The sequence below is a fragment of the Hemiscyllium ocellatum genome, chromosome 30 (assembly GCF_020745735.1).
Source record: "Hemiscyllium ocellatum isolate sHemOce1 chromosome 30, sHemOce1.pat.X.cur, whole genome shotgun sequence".
In the NCBI taxonomy this organism is placed as follows: domain Eukaryota; kingdom Metazoa; phylum Chordata; class Chondrichthyes; order Orectolobiformes; family Hemiscylliidae; genus Hemiscyllium; species Hemiscyllium ocellatum.
In genome coordinates this window covers 5,825,174-5,844,164 of record NC_083430.1, presented here as the reverse complement: position 1 = coordinate 5,844,164, position 18,991 = coordinate 5,825,174, and the positions used below count along the sequence as shown (strand labels likewise).

The window sequence follows — 18,991 nt, the reverse complement described above, 5'->3', positions numbered from 1 at the left end:
CCTATTTGTACCTGGGAGATGAACATTGCTGACAAGGCTGGTATTTGTTGCCCTTTCCAAATTGCACTTAAGAAGATTTTGATAATCCATTTTCCTAACCAGGGTTCACATAGTGTACGTACACCCACAATGCTGTTAAGAAGGGAGTTCCAGGATTTTGAAACAGTACCACTGAAGATACAGTCAGAATAGTGTACAGCTTAGAGGGAAACCTGCAGAAAGGGGTGTTTCCAAGTATCTGCCACCCTTGTTCTTCCAGATAGTAGTGCTTATGTGTTTTGAATATCAAAGGAGGCTTGGTATATTGCTACACTGTATTTGTACAGGCTGCCGTCATGGTGTGTCCTTTGTGCAGGGAGTGCATGTTGAAAACGGTGGAATGGCGGATGAATGCTGATCAAATGAAGTGCTATATCCTGGATGATATCAAATCTTTTGATGTTATTGGAGCAGCGTTAATCCAAGAGAGTGCAAAGTATTCCATCATACTGCCTTCCAAAAGGTGAAGAGGCATTGGTGAGTATGGTGGGTGGTGGGTGCAGTGCTCAGTACTAAGGTGTGAAACATGTTACCCAGAATTCCTAGGATCTCTGCCCTGCTGTTGCAGCCACAGTGTATACATGGATGGTTCAGTTATGTTTCTGGTCAATGTAAACCCCCAGAATCATTTTCTGAACACTTCTTGTTAAAGATTGATACAAATGGTTCAGCCTTGTCTTTTGCATTGATGTGCTGGGTTCCCCAACAATCAGAATAAGGATATTTGTGCAGCCTCCTCTTCTTCTGGTCGACCATTCAATTATTCACCACCATTCCCAACTGGGGAATGCAGAGTTTAGATCTGATCTGCTGTTTGTGGGATCCCTTCAGCCTGTCTATTACCTTCTAATGCTGCTGTTCAGCAAACAAGTAGTTCTGAGTTGCAGCTTCAACAGGTTGACACCTCTCCTTCAGATATGCCTGGTGATGCTCCCAACATGTCCTGCTATGCTCTTAACTAAACCAGGGTTGAACGCTGGCTTGATAGTAATATAGAGTGGGGATATGCAGGGTTATAACATTACAAATTGTGCTTGAATACAATTCTTGCTGCTGCTAATGGTCCACTGTGCTTCATGAAAGTTCAGTTTTGAATTGCTACACCTTTTTGCAATCTCTTTCATTTAGCACTGTGTTCGAGCCACATGGAGAATATCTACATTGTGAAGGCAGGACTTTGTTTCCACAAGGTCACTCAGTCAGATATACATGTGAGAAGTAAATTAGTGAGGACAAGGTTAAGTAGGTTTGTCGTCTCTGTTGGTTCCCTCACTACCTGCCACAGGGCCAGTCTGGCCAATATGTCTGTCGGAGCTCTGTCAGTGGTGGTGCTACTGAGCCACTCATGTGATGGTCATTGAAGTCCCTCAGCCACAGGGCGGCACGGTGGCTCAGTGGTTAGCACTGCTGCCTCACAGCACCAGTGTCAGGCTGTTGCTTGACTAGTCTGTCAGACAGGTCTCCCAATTTTGGTACTAGCCTCTAGACATTAGTAAGGACAGGGTTGGATGTGCCTTTGTCATGTTTGGTGACTAGCCCACTGCTAGATGGTTAATTAAGTTTTATTCTTTATTAAATTTTCTGTTGAGTTGTGATAGAACAAAGAAGTTTCCTCAGACATTACATAGGACAGTTAAAAATAGGCCGCATTGCTGGCAGTACACCTTCAGACATCAGCCAGACTGGGTAAGGACAGCAAGTTTCTGTCCTCATAGTATATTTGTGTGGGTTTCATGCCAATCCAATAGATTTCATAGTCACCACTATTCAACTTAGCTTTTCATCTTAGGTTAATTTAATTCATTGATTTTAACCTACCCAGCTACCATATTGGGATTTTAACATTTGGCCTAAATTTTGCAGTCTGGTGGTTGTGGATGCGGGTGGAGGCCTAGCACACAGGCTGCATTGTAATTGGGCACAATGCCATGAACATGCTTGCCATCTACACCACAACATTTTCCAATGGCGGGTAGTGGCCAGCAACAAATGTGAGTACCGAAAGCTTTCATCGTTCAGGTTGATAGAAGGCAAGGAAAGAGTACTTCCTTTAGGGTTGCACTGCTGCCTCACAGGGCCAGGGACCCAGGATCAGTTCCCACCTCGGATGACTGTCGTGTGGAGCTTGCACATTCTCCCAGTGTCTGCGTGGATTTGCTCCCACAGTCCAAAGATGTACAGGTCAGGTGAATTGCCCATAGTGTTAGGTGCTTTAATTAAGGGCAAATGTCAGGAAATGAGTCTGGGTGGGTTACTCTTCGGAAGGTCGGTGTGGACTTGTTGGGCCGAAGGGCCTGTTTCCATAATGTAGGGAATCTAATCATTACAGTCCCACAACCCATCACCAAACCTTCTTCCACTAGTCCATATTGCCCCACCTTCACCCCACATGCACCCAACCCACCCCTTTTGCTCTTCTCATAGCAGTGTGTCAGCCTGACTGTAGCACCCTCAATTCACTCTAGGGGGGTAATCTCCATAGTGACCTTTGTTAGGAAATAGATGCAGTCCCAGCAGTGACCATTGTTCCTGATAACACTACTGGGAGAATGGCGAGTATCTCTCAGAGTTGGCTGAAGCCCACTGACCATGAAACTATTGTATCGCAATTTGGGTGGTTTACCCACTGTTGGAAACCCAGGCAGTACAGAATCTCGGAATCTCTGTGTTTTGGTCGATTGATGTTCCTTATCACTGTCCTCTACAAATGGCACAGAGACTTGCCAAATTGGGACATTGCTCTCAGATTCTGGGTCTCCTGTGAATCATACTGCTCCACCCTAAATGTCTGGAGTTCCCTAAATCTGTGTCACCATCATCCCCTGGAGCCAAGAATCCCAAATTGTACAGTTCTCAAGTTGTGCTGGCATGCAGTGACTTGTGACAGTTGTTGTGGTTCTGCTCGTCGAGCTGGAAGTTTTTGCTGCAAACGTTTCGTTCCCTGGCTAGGGAACATCATCAGTGCTGTTGGAGCCTCGTGTGAAGCGCTGCTTTGATGTTTCTTCCGGTATTTATATTGGTTTGTTCTTGCCGCTTCCGGGTGTCAGTTTCAGCTGCAGTGGTTTGTATATGGTGTCCAGGTCAATGTGTCTGTTGATGGAGTTTGGGGATGAATGCCATGCTTCTAGGAATTCTCTGGCTGTTCTCTGTCTGGCTTGTCCTATGACCTGGACCCCACATACAAATCACTGCAGCTGAAACTGACACCCGGAAGCGGCAAGAACAAACCAATATAAATACCGGAAGAAACATCAAAGCAGCGCTTCACACGAGGCTCCAACAGCACTGATGATGTTCCCTAGCCAGGGAACGAAACGTTTGCAGCAAAAACTTCCAGCTCGGCGAGCAGAACCACAACAACGGATACCCGAGCTACAAATCTTCAATCAGATTTTAAACTTGTGACAGTGTTGAATGACATCACTATTATACAACAAAAGGTTAGTTTATTCTGTTACAACACTGATGATGCTATCAAACCACTGTAGTAGTTCTGGGATATGCTAAAGTTGTAACAGGTGCTGCACAAGTTCCTTCCTTTTCATTCAGCTACACAAGGTGCAAAGATAAAACAAAGAACTGCAGATGCTGGAAATCAGAAACCAGGAGGTGAAGGTGCAAGCTTGAAATAACTCACCCGATCCCCTTTCTCACCAAAATCTCCAAGTGGCCCCTCAGGACCTTGTTTACCCTGGAAGCAGAAAGAAAGAAATGCTATTATTCAGGACAATAAACATGACCAGAAATCAACAGTTGGGTGTAATGGTGATGAAGAATCTGGAGAATGAACAAAGAATGATTCACCGCAGTTGATGCCTCACTGAAAGTCACTCACCAATGCTGGTTCATTAATACATTCCTGAGACTGATGGGCTTTTCTTAAGCTGTTTTGATTACAACAGAACTCCACCAGCATTAGCAGGCAGTCTATTATCATGGGAATTTGCTGATCACAGCTTGCGTCCCAGACGTCACAGGAACCCAGTTCATTTTTGTGAAGGGGTGGAAAAGGTTGAATCAAGCTAATTGTTTCCTATGGTGAAGGATCTTAATCTCAGGAAACAACATAGTAATTAGTGGCAAAATTAAATAGAATATTGTCACCCAAAGGTCGATCAAGTCACAGAACCAGGGACTGCAGAAGGATATGGAAAAGGCAATGTTTAAGATATCAAGAGGCCAATTATTTTGAAGCAATTGGTTTGAGGGGAATGTACAGAAGATATATAGGTGATGTAAAACTCAAAAGATTTATATGATCTGGAGAGATGTATATATGACATACAGGGATAAGGTGAGAATATGGTGCTGGGGGGGAATGTTGAGGAATATGGGGAAAAGGTTGGTGTGAGTGAAGTTCATCCATGGAAATGGGTTAGAGCTGTTGGGCTCACTGGGATTTTCCTGTTCTGAATAATCCTTATCAGACTGCTGGGAAGTTATAATGAGAGACTTGTGACGGCTAAGGTAGAATTGGAGTCTGTCATGAGAAATGACTTGTAAACCTCCAATGTGGCACCCATGGTCATTTGTAGGAAAGTACAATGGATCTGGAACTCCTTCATCTCACAGCAGCCCACTGCACTACCAACTCATGTGTAAGGCCTTCAGTTGGGTGGTTTCTATGGAGTAGCACTCTATCTCTTGAGGACAAACGAACAGTAATGCAATGGATTGATACTCCTTCTGGCTAGAAACACTTTGGCAATGATTGCCATTGATAGGAAGGCAGAGGGTGTTCCCTCAGTCTCGTGTTGTCACAGCAAGTAGCAAGTCAGAGTTAGAGTGAAACCTTGGGAAACACCCTTGGAAAATTACACAAAGGAATGGTCTCTTTCCAAGGTAACTTTGTACGACTTTAACTTTATATGAGTTAGTTGTGGGAGGGAAGGGAAAAGATTAACATAAATGGATGTTGTAACAATTAAAATCATTCCAATTTCTTTGCCAATGTATGCAGTTTATGCGGATTTTGGCCCAGAGTTGCATGAGTGCTAAAAGTTGTATAAAGTGTAAGAATTTGTAAGTGTTAACGTTGAAGAGTGCCATAAATATCACCCACTATGATGAAGTGATATGGACCTGGTGGGAGAAGAACATAGGAGCTCAATGCATGGATCTTCCTCATGGTCTTTGGAACAATATCAATCTTATTAAAGTAGCTTATATATACTGTTGTTACTATCATGCAATGTTTAAGACATGAACCTCTCTGTTATATTACTGAGTGCTTTTCTCTTCACCAAGCAAGTCCTATTGATCTTTACCATTAGTTGCTAATCTACTACACAACTCATACAACATGATGAGCAGTGGTGAAGATTTATCTTACAAAATTATATAGAGAGGCAGCTCTCTCCTGTGAGGAAATGACCCACATTACTTAACTGTGCCCAATAGGCCGATGTAAAATTGACAGAACTAAATCAACCTTCATTCTTACAAGGGATGTGCCATTGAACTGATTAGCTCTCTTGGCCATTTTAGAGGCAGTTAGGAGTCAATCACATTGCTATGGGTCTGGAATTTCACATAGGTCAGCTATAGGTGACAGATTTCCTTCCCTACAGACTATTAGTTAACTAGATGGGATTTTACAACAAATCAACAATGGTTGCTATCAGACAACTATTAATTCAAGATTTTTATTGAATTCAAATTTCACCATTTGCCCTGGTGGGAGTAAAGCCCATGTACCCAGAACATTGGTTTGAGCCAATGGATTATTAAGCCACCAAATAGCCACTATGCCTCTATCTCCATGACAATCTTATGTCTATCTATCTCCATAAGGAGACCTTGGATTTTTCTCCATAGAGATTTCACAGCTAACCAACTTTCCCTATACAACTGAAGATATGCCAACTGATCTTACCAATGGTGTGACCCTATTGAGACCATCACTATTTTTCTTTTATTTCTCTCATTTTTGGTTTGGAACTGTGAGTTACAGGTAAGAATTGATCTTGGAACTTTGATCAGTAGATTGCTTTAAAAAGTGGGGACAAAACGCTGATGTTTGTTGTTAGGAATCAGCCTGGAAAGATAATGCTGGTTAATTACTACTCTAAGAACACTGTGAACAATTTGACATTAAGATACTGTTATGCTCCAAGACTGGCAGCTGGTTGGATGCTGAATTTGTTATTCAAAGGACGGTCAGTGCCGGCCAGTCAACCAGAGAGAATACTGAAAAAGAAAGCAAAGAAAACAAAGAATAAACTGGCTCTAACTGGAGGTTTGGGTGGGGACAGTTTATGCTTTATAAACTAGGAAGCTCTTTCTAGTTATTCTCCAGTATTGAACTGTTGAAAGTTCTGAGAAAAGAATCCTTTACATAAGAAATAAATTAAAGTCTCCAGAGGTCTCCAGAAGCCGTCTGAATTAACTGGTAACTTTAGAATTCAAGCAAAGGATTTCATGAAGCATGACATTCACACGGTTATTGAACTGGAAAATTGTGATTTTGTTTAGTTTATCCTTTAATTCTGTCTGTCTGTCTATTGGTTTATCAGTGGGACGTGGCTTCAAGTGGACAGGGCCTGGGAAATTAATATTCAAGGCTACACGTGCTATCGTAAGGACAGACTGACGGGCAGAGGGGGTGGGGTGGCCTTGTTGGTAAGGGAGGATATTCAGTTCCTTGCACGGGGGGACCTAGAGTCAGGGGATGTAGAATCAGTGTGGATAGAGCTGCGAAATACTAAGGGTAAAAAGACCCTCTTGGGAGTCATCTACAGGCTCCCAAACAGTGGTCTGGATGTCGGATGTAAGATGAATCAGGAGCTGAAATTGGCCTGTCGCAAAGATGTTACTACAGTTGTTATGGGGGATTTTAACATGCAGGTAGACTGGGAGAATCAGGATGGTATTGGACCTCAAGAAAGAGACTTTATGGAGTGCCTCCGAGATGGATTCTTTGAGCAGCTGGTGCTGGAGCCGACCAGGGAGAAGGCAATTCTGGATCTGGTATTGTGTAACGAACCAGAATTGGTCAGAGACCTCGAAGTGAAGGAGCCATTGGGAAGTAGTGACCATAATACATTAAGCTTCAATCTGCAATTTGAGAGGGAGAGGGTACAGTCGGAAGTGACAGTACTTCTGTTGAATAAAGGGAACTATGGAGCTATGAGGCAGGAGCTGGTCAAAGTTCAATGGTGCAATACCTTAGCAGGGATGACCATGGAGGAACAATGGTGGATATTTCTGTATATAATGCAGAAGTTGCAGGATCAGTTCATTCCTAAAAGGAAGAAAGATCCCAGGAGGAGGCATGGGTGGCCATGGCTGATGAGGGAAGTTAAGAAACATATAAAGTTAAAAGAGAAAAAGTATAACAAAGGATTACTAAGAAGGAAATACACAGAGGAAAAATGAGGTACGAGGGTAAACTGGCCAATAATATAAAGGAGGATAGTAAAAGCTTTTTTTAAGTATGTGCAAAGCAAGAAAATGGTTAGGACTAAAATTGGGCCCTTGAAGACAGAAACAGAGGAATATATTACGGGGAACAAAGAAATGGCAGAAGAATTAAATGGGTACTTCAGATCTGTGTTCACTGGGGAAGACACAAGCAATCTCCCTGAGGTAACAGTGGCTGAAGGACCTGAATTGAAGGGAATCTATATTTGCCAGGATTTGGTGTTGGAGAGACTGTTAGGTCTGAAGGTTGATAAGTCTCCGGGGTCTGATGGTCTACATCCCAGGGTACTGAAGGAGGTGGCTCAGGAAATTGTGGATGCGTTGGTGATTATTTTCCAGAGTTCGATAGATTCAGGGTCGGTTCCTGAGGATTGGAGGATGGCTAATGTTATACCACTTTTTAAGACAGGAGGAAGAGAGAAAGCAGGAAATTATAGACCAGTTAGTCTGACCACAGTCGTGGGAAAGATGCTGGAGTCAATTATAAAGGATGAAATTACAGCACATCTGGATAGTAGTAACAGAATAGGAGAGTCAGCATAGATTTATGAAGGGGAAATCATGCTTGACTAATCTTCTTGAATTTTTTGAGGATGTAACTCTGAATATGGACGAGGGAGATCCAGTAGATGTAGTGTACTTGAACTTTCAGAAAGCTTTTGATAAAGTCCCACACAGGAGGGTAGTGAGTAAAATTAGGGCGCATGGTATTGGGGGCAAAGTACTAGATTGGAGTGAAAATTGGTTGGCTGATAGGAAACAAAGGGTAGTGATAAACAGCTCCCTTTCGGAATGGCAGGCAGTGACCAGTGGGGTACCGCAGGGATCAGTACTGGGACCGCAGCTTTTTACAATATATGTTAATGATATAGAAGATGGTATCAGCAATAACATTAGCAAATTTGCTGATGATACAAAGCTGGGTGGCAGGGTGAAATGTGAGGAGGATATTAGGAGATTACAGGGTGACCTGGACAGGTTAGGTGAGTGGGCAGATACATGGCAGATGCAGTTTAATGTGGATAAATGTATGGTTATCCACTTTGGTGGCATGAACAGGAAGTCAGATTACTACCTAAATGGAGTCAAGTTAGGTAAAGGTACAACGAGATCTGGGTGTTCTTGTACACCAGTCAATGAAGGTAAGCATGCAGGTACAGCAGGTAGTGAAGAAAACTAATAGCATGCTGGCCTTCATAACAAGAGGAATTGAATATAGAAGCAAAGAGGTCCTTCTGCAGCTGGACAGGGCCCTGGTGAGACCACACCACATTGTGTGCAGTTCTGGTCTCCAAATTTGAGGAAAGTCATTCTGGCTATTGAGGGAGTGCAGCGTAGGTTCACAAGGTCAATTCCTGGAATGGCGGGATTACCTTACACTGAAAGACTGAAGCGACTGGGCTTGTATACCCTTGAGTTTAGAAGACTGAGAGGGGATCTGATTGAGACATATAAGATTATGAAAGGATTGGACACTCTGGAGGCAGGAAACATGTTTCCGCTGATGGGTGAGTGCCGAACCAGAGGACACAGCTTAAAAGCCTGGATAGGAACAACTCAGCAAGTTTGAGGATCATTAAATATTTTAATTTCATTGTTGTATGAATCTGGTGATCGTGATGCCGATTTGGTTTGGCTTGCTGTCACTGTGTCGTAACGATTCCCAGAATTATATTTTCATGAAACACCACAGGAACCATCAGGAATAATGAGACCAAGGTCATACTCAAAGAGGAGGAATTCTCAAATTAAGAGAAAACTGCAGCCTGTGAATCTTCTAATCTTATGAAGACTTTAACTTCTATTTAACTGAAATGCTTCATACAGTAATTGTCCCGTAACTTTATTTTCTTCCTTCTTGTAGAAACCTACATGTATCTGCCCTGAGTAGCATGACTGCATGCAGAAGCTGACACTGTCGTTGTAGGAGACTGATCCCTGTATTCAGGCTTCACTTGCACAGTGTACAGGAAAGTTTCCAGAGTGGCCTTCAAACAAGACAAATGGTTGTGACTGTGACTCACACAAACAGCAGCAACATTTATAAAAGCCTGTTGCGAATGCAGTAACATTCTTGATTATTAGCTTGTTTATTGACAACTCCTCTGTGGCACTGCTCATGGTAGGCCAGATGGTACAAAAACGTAAAAGGAGTGCTCCATCATGTGACACAAGAACTTTCATTCTGATGAAGTGGCATTCATTCACCAAATGGTTTAAGAAGGTATCTGAGAACTACAGCCAATGGCTTAGCTGGGAGATAGAAAATTGAACATGACTTCAAAATGTACTTAAGTAAAACAAAGAACAGTGGATGCTGGAAATCTGAAACAAAAGCAGGAATTGCTGGAGAAAATCAGCATATCTGGCAGATCCTGTGGAGCAGAAAGCAAAATTAATGTTTGGAGTCCACCCTTCTTTAGTACTATTCTGCTATCTCTCTACAGATATTTCCAGACCCACTGAGCATCTCCAGCAACTTCTGCTTTTGTTTCAATGTATACTTCTGTATTGTTTTAAGACAGCCACACGTTATTTTGTAAATCATTCTCGGACTTCAAAATTATTTGCAGAATGGTGGATCGCAAGTCAGGTTTTATATGTGACTCCTGAAAAGTTAATCGAAAGTTATTTCTCGCTGGAGGAGTTTCTCTACAAGATTTCTGTTTCTTCAATCTTAAGATTTGCCGTTGGTAGGTAAATGTAGCTCACTACTTCAAAACTGACCCGTTAACCTTGTATGTGTTATTAGAATGATGTGTTTGACTGCCTGTGGTAAAACTCAGTGCATATTTTAAAGACTGTAATAGAGACAATATTGAACGAATGGATCAAGGTCTGTGTTTATTTGTGAAGAATACAGGAGTTCCAGCTCCACTCACTAAAGGGGAAGCACCAACCAATAACTTCCCTTTTAATTCCAACACTCAAGAATAGGTCGTTAGGAAAGAAATGTGAGCAGTCGAGAAAGAAAGAAATGTTGATGTTTCACTCACCTGAAGGCCCATTCGTCCAGGTGGACCCACCATGCCCTTGTAACCACGAGGACCCTGTGGACAGATAAGTCATTAGATCAATAATGGTACTTAAACAATGCATGTCTTAAGACCCAACTGTGTTTAGTCGACAACAGCATCGGAACTTGTCCCATAATTACAGAAGCACTACAGCGTGGAAGTAGGCAATGCACCCATCAAGTCCATACTGACCTTCTGAAGAGCATCCCATCAAAAACCACCCCATTCCTGTAACCCTGCTTTCCCCATGGATGATCCATCTATCCTTGGAAACTGGGCAATTTAGCACGGCCAATCCACCTAACCTGCAGATCTTTGGACTGTGGGAGGAAACCAAAGCACCCAGAGCAAACTCCACGCAATCACTTGAGGGTGGAATCGAACCTGATTCCCTGGTGCTGCAAGGCAGCAAGACTGACCACTGAGCCACCGTGCTCCCCTTGATCACTCTTGTTAGGATGCCTGTCCCATATTTGACCAATTATCAATATGGTGTTCGGTTCCATGCTTAGTTCACCCTTAGCTAAATGCCTATCCACTGCTTGGTCCCCATTTGGGCCAAATTCTGTCCACCTATGCCCCTGTGATATAAATTGTCTCATTCCAGTTGTTTGATGCCTTTGCTAAAATATTAAAAGCAAATCCAGATTAACACACTCCTTGGTGTAGTATTGAGAGGTAGGGACACTAGATAAAGAGGTTTCTGTGCCCTGTTGACAAACTCAACTAAAGGAAGTCCACCATTCTCTCCTCATGTGTCAAAGCAAGTACTCAAAAAGGTATATTCAGAAACATTGCTTACACTTCCGCCTTTTCCTCCCATCATACCAGGGTATCCTCGAAGACCCTGAGGGCCCTAAAGATTTAAAAAGAGAAATAATTACATTTCGAAGCAAAATGATTTGAGCTCCAACCTCAGTGGCTGCACATCTAATGTCTATAGTTGCACCCAGACTGGACTACCAGCTCCTGAATTCCTGAACAGCCTGCCTGAAAATGCATTTGAACAGGATTCCTGGCTATCCTGGCTCCAGGACACAAAGTTTAACCTTAAATCCTGGGGTAATGGTTGTATATCCAGGATGGATGGATGGGCTATCTGGTACTCTTTCCCATCTGATCCACACTAATTTCACCTTGCAGTGTTGAGCAGCATCAGTCTAAAATACTAGCAGCACAGCCTGTGCAAAAGAGGGAGGCATTCCGTCCAATGACAAGGTAGTGGATCCTTCCTAGGATTGATTCCCTTTAGCTTAGGAAATGTTTTTGGCTTTTCAGAGGGCATTGAAGGGCAAACTCTTACAGTTGCTTGAAGTTTGCATGAGTCTTTTAAGGATAAGAAAGATATTTTTTTAGGCAAATCTGAAACTGCACCTGCCCCATCCAACAAACAGCTACCCCCTCCATCCAATAAACACCCACCTCTTCCTGACAACTGAAAAGCCCACCCAACAAACCACCCTCCCAACACCCTCTGCCATCCACCAATTTCCCACCCACTCTCCCAAAGCAACAACTCATACTCAACGTCCCACAAACACTCAGCAAACATCTCACCCAACAGCCACACTCACCTAATAACATCCACCCTACCCAACAACATCCCTTAAACACACACCCCTAACCGATAAGTTCTACCTAATAATCCCCTCTGCCTAGCCATCACCTCCCACACAATAAGTTCCTCCTATCCAATAACCCTCCCCTCCCCAACAACACTCCTTGTCCCTTGGAATCTTCAATCTTGCCCTGACTGTATCTAGCTCCTTGTGGAATTATGATGATACAAGGAGTTACTGCTAGGATTCTATTTTATATATACACAAAGGAGAGTGAGACTCTTTGAATATTTGAACTCTAAGCTTGCAAATCATTTGCTCACAGTTTACTTACTGCTTAATCATCACTTTCAAATATCTCACATTATAAAAGTTAGGGGGAATCTCTCTGTTTCTTCAATCTCCAGATCTGCAAGGTGAGCTTTACTTCAAAGATATAACCTCTCATCATGTTCAAGCCTTGAATCCCATCAGTCTGCACTGGTAAATTCACAATAGACCAAACTAAGGGTCAATTCCCCATAGATCATCTCCCTTAATATGTCAGCCTTAGATTTATCACCATAGTTAACCAGACAAGAGATCAGCCTCATGCCTTCCTCTGTCCTAATCTCCTCATAACCTTTGTAACCTTTGGAAGCTGCCCACAAGAAAGAGTAAACAAAAATAATTTACTGGTTGGCCTGGAATGCCTTGTTCTCCTGAGATGCCAACTCCACCTTTAATGCCCTACAGAGAAAGAGAAAACAAAATGTTAATTTTGTCAATGATAATCATTTCCACAATGTACAACATAATTTGGTCCTGTAATAGCCAAATGTTAACAGCTTGCAGATCACTCTGGAGATATAACTAAATCATCACACACCAGATTGCTTCAACAATTAGTGATTGGTTTACAGTGGGAACTGTGCCAGGGAAGACCATTCTAATTGACATGCTGAAGAAAATAATTCATTCTACAAAATATTCCCGAGAAAGGTCACTTCACCTGAAGTTTATACAGATGTTAATTCAGTACCATAAGTAAGTTGTTTATGAAAAGGAGAAAACTGCATATCATTATATAACATTTAGTGTAAAACATTGTTGAACATGTGCATTGTTACATATTTTACCATATTATACCAATTAATAAAGAATATACTACTGTATATAGCCTTAAGCCAAAAGTTACTGCTATTATATCATACATAAGATTCATAAGATATAGGAGCAGAGTTAGATCATTCAACCCATCGAGTGTGCTCTGCCATTCGATTATGGCTGATATGCTATTCACCTCCATTTTCCTGCCCTCTCCCATAACCCTTCAACTCATTACCAATTAAAAATGTGTCGAACTCCTCCTTAAGTTTACTTACTGTCCCAGTATCCACCGCACTTTGGGTTAGCACATTCCACAGATTCACAACCCTTTGGGAGTAGTAGCTTCTCCTCAACTCTGCATTAAGTTTGCTACCCCTTATCCTAAGACTATGATTTCTCATCCTAGAATGCCTCATAAGAGGAACATCCACTCTACGTCTATGTTATCCACACCTTTTATCATCTTGAATCCCTCAATTTGATCTCCCTTTATTCTTCTAAATTCCAGAGAATATAGGCCTGAACTGTCCAAGCTCACTTCTTACGACTAACCCCTAATCTCTGGGATCAATCGAGTGAACCTCCTCTGAACTGCCTCCATTACCACTACATCTTTCCTCAAATAAGGGGACCAATGCCCCAGGTGTGGTTTCACCAATACCTAACCTAGTTGCAACAATACTTCCTTACCTTTATATTCTGTTCATTTAGCTATAAAAGCCAACATTCCATTTACCTTCTTTACTACCTGCTGTACCTTCATGCTAGTTTTCTGTTACTCATGAATAAGGACACCTAGATCCTTCTGTATTGTCGCACCCTGAAATCTCTCCCCATTTAGATAACAGGCCGCCTTCCTATTTTTCCAACCAACATGCATGACCTCACACTTATCCACATTACACTCCACCTGACATTCTCCTAATTTACCTATATCCATTTGTAAGGTTCTTATTCCTCATTGCAATTTACTGTCCCATCTATTTTTGTGTCATCTGCACATTTGGTTGTAGGGCCTTCTGAAATTGAAAAGTGGGGCACTGAAAAAGCAGAGCAGGTCAGGCAACATCCAAGGAGCAGGAGAGTCGACATTTCGGGCATAAGCCTTTCATCAGAGCCTTCTATCCCAGTATCCAAGCGATTAATGTACCTGTGGCACCCCACTAGTTACTTTTTGCTATCCAGAAAAAAAATGCATTTATCCCAACTCTCTGTCTTCTGTCTATCAGCCAGTCACCTATCCAAGCTAATAAATTACCCCAAATCCTATATGATCTAACCTTTTGTATGGCACCTTGTCAAATACCTTCTGGAAAATCCAGGTGCATTATATCTACTGGATCCCCATTATACACTTGGCTTGTTACATCCTTGAAGAATTCTAGCAAATTAAACAAACATGATTTGCACTTTATAAAACATGCTGCCTCTGGTGGATAGAATTTTGACTTTTCAAATGTCCTGATGTTGCTTCCTTGATAATTGAATCTAACACTGTCCCAACAACAGATGTTAAACAAACTGGCCTGTAATTTCCCACATGTTGCCTTCCTCCCTTTTTGAATAAGGGCGTGGTCACAGAAGACAGAGGGTAGCGGTGGAAAGGTGTTCTTCAGAATGGAGACTGGTAACCAATGGTGTTCCACAGAAATCAGTCTTCAGTCCTCTGTAGTTTGTATTCCAGGTCGTTCTGCAATAACGTAACAGTTGTGTTCCCCTGCAACCTTGCATTTTGGAAAAAACATGCTATGGAAAACCGCTATAGAAAATCACCCTGTAGGAGATAGTTTATAGAAAATCGATATACCCGTTCAGTAGAAAGTTTGCATTGTCCAAACAATGTCTATAATTGCTCAATCATTTTATAGCCAATTCGTGCTAATGAAATGTGCGATACAACAGAACAACCTGTACATGTAAATGATCTGGGGGGAAATGTGGGTGCTCCAATTAGTAAGTTTGCAGATAACACAAAGATTGGTAGAGTTGCTGATAGTACCAATGATTGTGAAAGGATACAACAGGATATAGATAGATTGGTGATTTGAGTGCAGAAAGGGCAGATGGAGTTTAATCCAGACAAATGCGAGGTATTGCATTTTGTAGGATCAAATTTAGGTGTGAATTATACTGTAAATGGAAGAACCCTTAGGAACATTAACATACAAACAGATCTGGGCTTGCAGGTCCACAGTTCCCTAAAATTGACAACACAGGTGAACTTTCTCCCGTGTCCAGGGAAATTTGGAATATTGTATCATAAAGATGTTCTACTCATTACATCATGTTATTATATACTTTAGTATATGTTGCAACATGAGGTATTTTATTTTAAATGTAGCTGTAATATACAATACATTATTACATAATATATGCAGCACTATATCCATTAACAGACCACGTGCTATTACATATAGGTTACACTAAGCAACACATGGTTTGTTATTACATCATGTGTTTGGCCCAGTAACACTTGATATGTGACATAATACACAGTGCTACACCACAAAACATAGTGTTCATATAGAATATATTTACTGCTATACTCAGTAACACATAATATGATAAAGCATGTCATATTGTACTTAATAACAACTGCTGTGTTTCTATAGAATACATATATCCTGTAACAAATGGTGTGTGGCATTACATAATATATACATATGTTACGATTAGTAATTATATATACAATGGTATACCCAGTAACTCTTTGTAACTATGCAATGTATAGATTTATAGCCAGTAACACGGTGTGTTGTTATTTAATAGTATTATAAAGGTCAAGTTGCCATAGTTCCAAAGGTCCATATGGTTGCTCTCTCTCATCAGAGAGGGATGGCTTGTAGTGGTTTAACCTGATGGTCACCACACCTACGGTTGAGAAGGCAGGATCCTCAGGAACCCAAAAGGATTGGCTGTTTCGGAACCTATTTTCGAGACTGGTCATCAGGGAGCTTTAAACTGATTTGACAGAGGGATGGGACAGAGTAGATATAAAGTTGGGAGGAAGAAATAATCAGATTTAGAAAGAATGCCAGGACAGTCCAATAGGTGGAGAACAGGATAAGACACATGGGAGGTCTAGAGAGCTAAACTGTATCTATTTTAATCCAAGGAGTTTGACTGGTAAGATAGATGAACTTTGAGCATTGATCAGCATGCGGGAATACAATATTGTTGCATTCGCTGAGATATGGTTGAAAGAAAGACAGGACTGGCAGCTCAACATTCCAGTGTGTAGAACTTCCAGGCTGGATGTGGCCAAAGTAAGAGAGGTGGGAACACTGTATTATTGAAAAACAAAAATAACATTGCAGACATGAGGCAGGATGTCACAGGAGGGTCTTCGAATGAGGCCATCTGGGTAGAGCTTGGAAATAAAAATGGGGCGATCACTTTGCATTGTATTACAGACCTCCCAACAGTCGGAGGGGGATAGAGGAGCAGATATATAAGCAAATCACAAAGGTGTGAGAGGAACAGAGTTATGGTTTGGGGACTTCAAGTATCCTAATTTTAACTGGGATCACCTTAGTGTGAAAGGATCAGAAGATTTTTGAAGTGCATCAGAAGAGTTTTTTGTGCCTGGACAGACAGAATCTGACTAGAGATGGAGCGGTGCTAGACTTAATCCTAGGGAATGAAGTCAGTTGATTGGCTGAAGTTTTAGCAGCCGAGCATTTTGGGGATAGTGACCATAACTCTAAGTTTCAAAGTCATTATGGAACAGGATAAAGATGGTGCAAAAATTAAGTGTCTTAGTTGAGAGAAGGCTGATTTTAATTTGAATAAATGGGATCTGACAGACTGGGAACAGCTACTTGCAAATAAGTCTACATTTGGAAAATGGGAGCCTTAAAAAAGTCATAAAGTGAGAGCTCAGGGCCACCATCTTCCTCTAAAGTGAAAGAGCAAAGGCAGCAGGCGCAGGGAGCCCGGCGTGTCAAAGGATATTGAGAATTTCATAAAGCAAAGGAAGGTGCAGCACATTTAAAGTATAGAGAATGTAGGGGGTGTTATGTTAAAAGGAAATTAGGATGGCAAAGAGGGGCCACAAAAAAGGATGGCATGGTGGCACAGTGGTTAGCACTGCTGCCTCACAGCGCCAGAGACCCGAGTTCAATTCCTGCCTCAGGCGACTGACTGTGTGGAGTTTGCACGTTCTCCTCGTGTCTGCGTGGGTTTTCTCCAGGTGAGCTGGTTTCCTCCCACAGTCCAAAGATGTGCAGGTTAAGTAAATTGGCCATGCTAAGTTGCCCGTAGTGTTAGGTCTGGGTGGGTGGCGGATCGGTGTGGACTTGTTGGGCCGAAGAGCCTGTTTCCACACTGTAAGTAATCTAAATTTAAAAATATCTCTGGCAGGTAGGATCAGGAAAAACATCAGGGATTTTTATCAGTATATTGAGTCAGAGCGTTACCAGGGAAAGGTTGGGATCTATTAGAGACCAAAGGGGCAGCCTGTAAGTGGAGCCAGTGGATGTGGGTGTGGTCTTAAATAAATACTTCTCACCTATATTCATAGAAGAGAAAGACATTGTAACTGGGGATTTCAGCTGGGATGGTGAGGTTCTAGACCATTTTAATACTAATAAGGAGGTAGTATTAGATGTTTTAGTGCCATATCGTTGTATTAATCCCCAGGGCCTGATGAGATGTATCCCAGGCAGGTTTGAGAGGTAAGAGAGGAGATTGCTGGGGCCCTGGTGGAGATATTTAATACCTCGTTGGCCACAGGGGACTGGAGGATTGCTCATGTGGTCCCTTTGTTCAAGCAGGGCAGCAGGGATAGGACAATCAATGACAGACCAGTTTGTTTGATGCCAACAAAAATGGAAAAGTGTTCTTAAGGACTGGTTTAAACCAATACTTGGAGATGAAGGTATTGATCAGGGATAGTCAGCACACATTTGTAATAGGGAGATCCTGTCTAATTAATTAATTTTTTTGAAAAAGTAACTAAATATATTGATGAGGGTAGTGCAATTAATATGGTTTACGTTGACTTCAGTAAGGCCTTTGACAAGGCCCCACTGGAAGTTGGTCCAAAAGATAAGAGCCTATGGGATCCAAGGTAAGTTGACAAACCGGATCCAAAATTGGCTTTAAAATTGGAGGCAAAGAGGATGTTCTTATGATTGGAAGCCTGTGAGGATGCAGTGTACAACAGGGATGGGTACTGGGACCCTTGGTGTTTGTTATGTACATTAAAGACTTGGATGTGTATACAGAAGATATAATTACTAAGTTTGCAGATGACATAAAAAATGGTGTCAGGTTCCAGTCTGGTATTGATCAGCTGGTAAATTAGGCAGAACAAATGGAGTTTAATCCTGGTGTACGAGGTGATACGTTTTGAAAGGATACACACAATGAATGGTAGGTCCTAGGGAGTAGTGAGGAATGAGGGGACCTTGGTGTACCTAAAGGTATCAGCACAGGTAGCCAAGGTGGTGAAGAAGGCAAATGGGATCCTTGCCCTCATTAGCTGGGGCGTAGAATATAGGAAACAAGGAAGTGTTGCTCCAACTTTGTAAAACATTGGTGAGGCCGCAAGTGGAATACTGTGTGCAGTTCTGGTTGCCACATTATTGGAAGAGTTAGGAGAGGTCTTGAATGAGTACTTTTCTTCAGTATTTACAAATGAGAGGGACCGTATTGTTGAAGAGGAGAGTGTGAAACAGACTGGTAAGCTGGAGGAGATACTTGTTAGGAAGGAAGACGTGTTGGGCATTTTGAAAAACTTGAGGATAGACAAGTCCCCCGGGCCAGACGGGATATATCCTAGGATTATGTGGGAAGCAAGAGAGGAAATTGCAGAACCGTTGGCAATGATCTTTTCATCTTCACTGTCAATGGGAGTGGTAC

General features: G+C 42.0%; 1 protein-coding gene across 1 annotated transcript in view; it reads right to left on the bottom strand.

Annotated features, from left to right (window-relative positions):
• Window positions 1-18,991, bottom strand: part of col9a2 (procollagen, type IX, alpha 2) — a 230,909-nt gene that overhangs the window by 85,811 nt on the left and 126,107 nt on the right. Inside the window, exons 13-16 of the mRNA XM_060847546.1 lie at window positions 12,713-12,766; window positions 11,281-11,334; window positions 10,458-10,511; window positions 3,677-3,730 (exon numbers count right to left, since the gene is read on the bottom strand). Coding sequence (XP_060703529.1) covers window positions 3,677-3,730; window positions 10,458-10,511; window positions 11,281-11,334; window positions 12,713-12,766 — 216 coding nt within the window. The remainder of the gene's footprint in view (window positions 1-3,676; window positions 3,731-10,457; window positions 10,512-11,280; window positions 11,335-12,712; window positions 12,767-18,991) is intronic.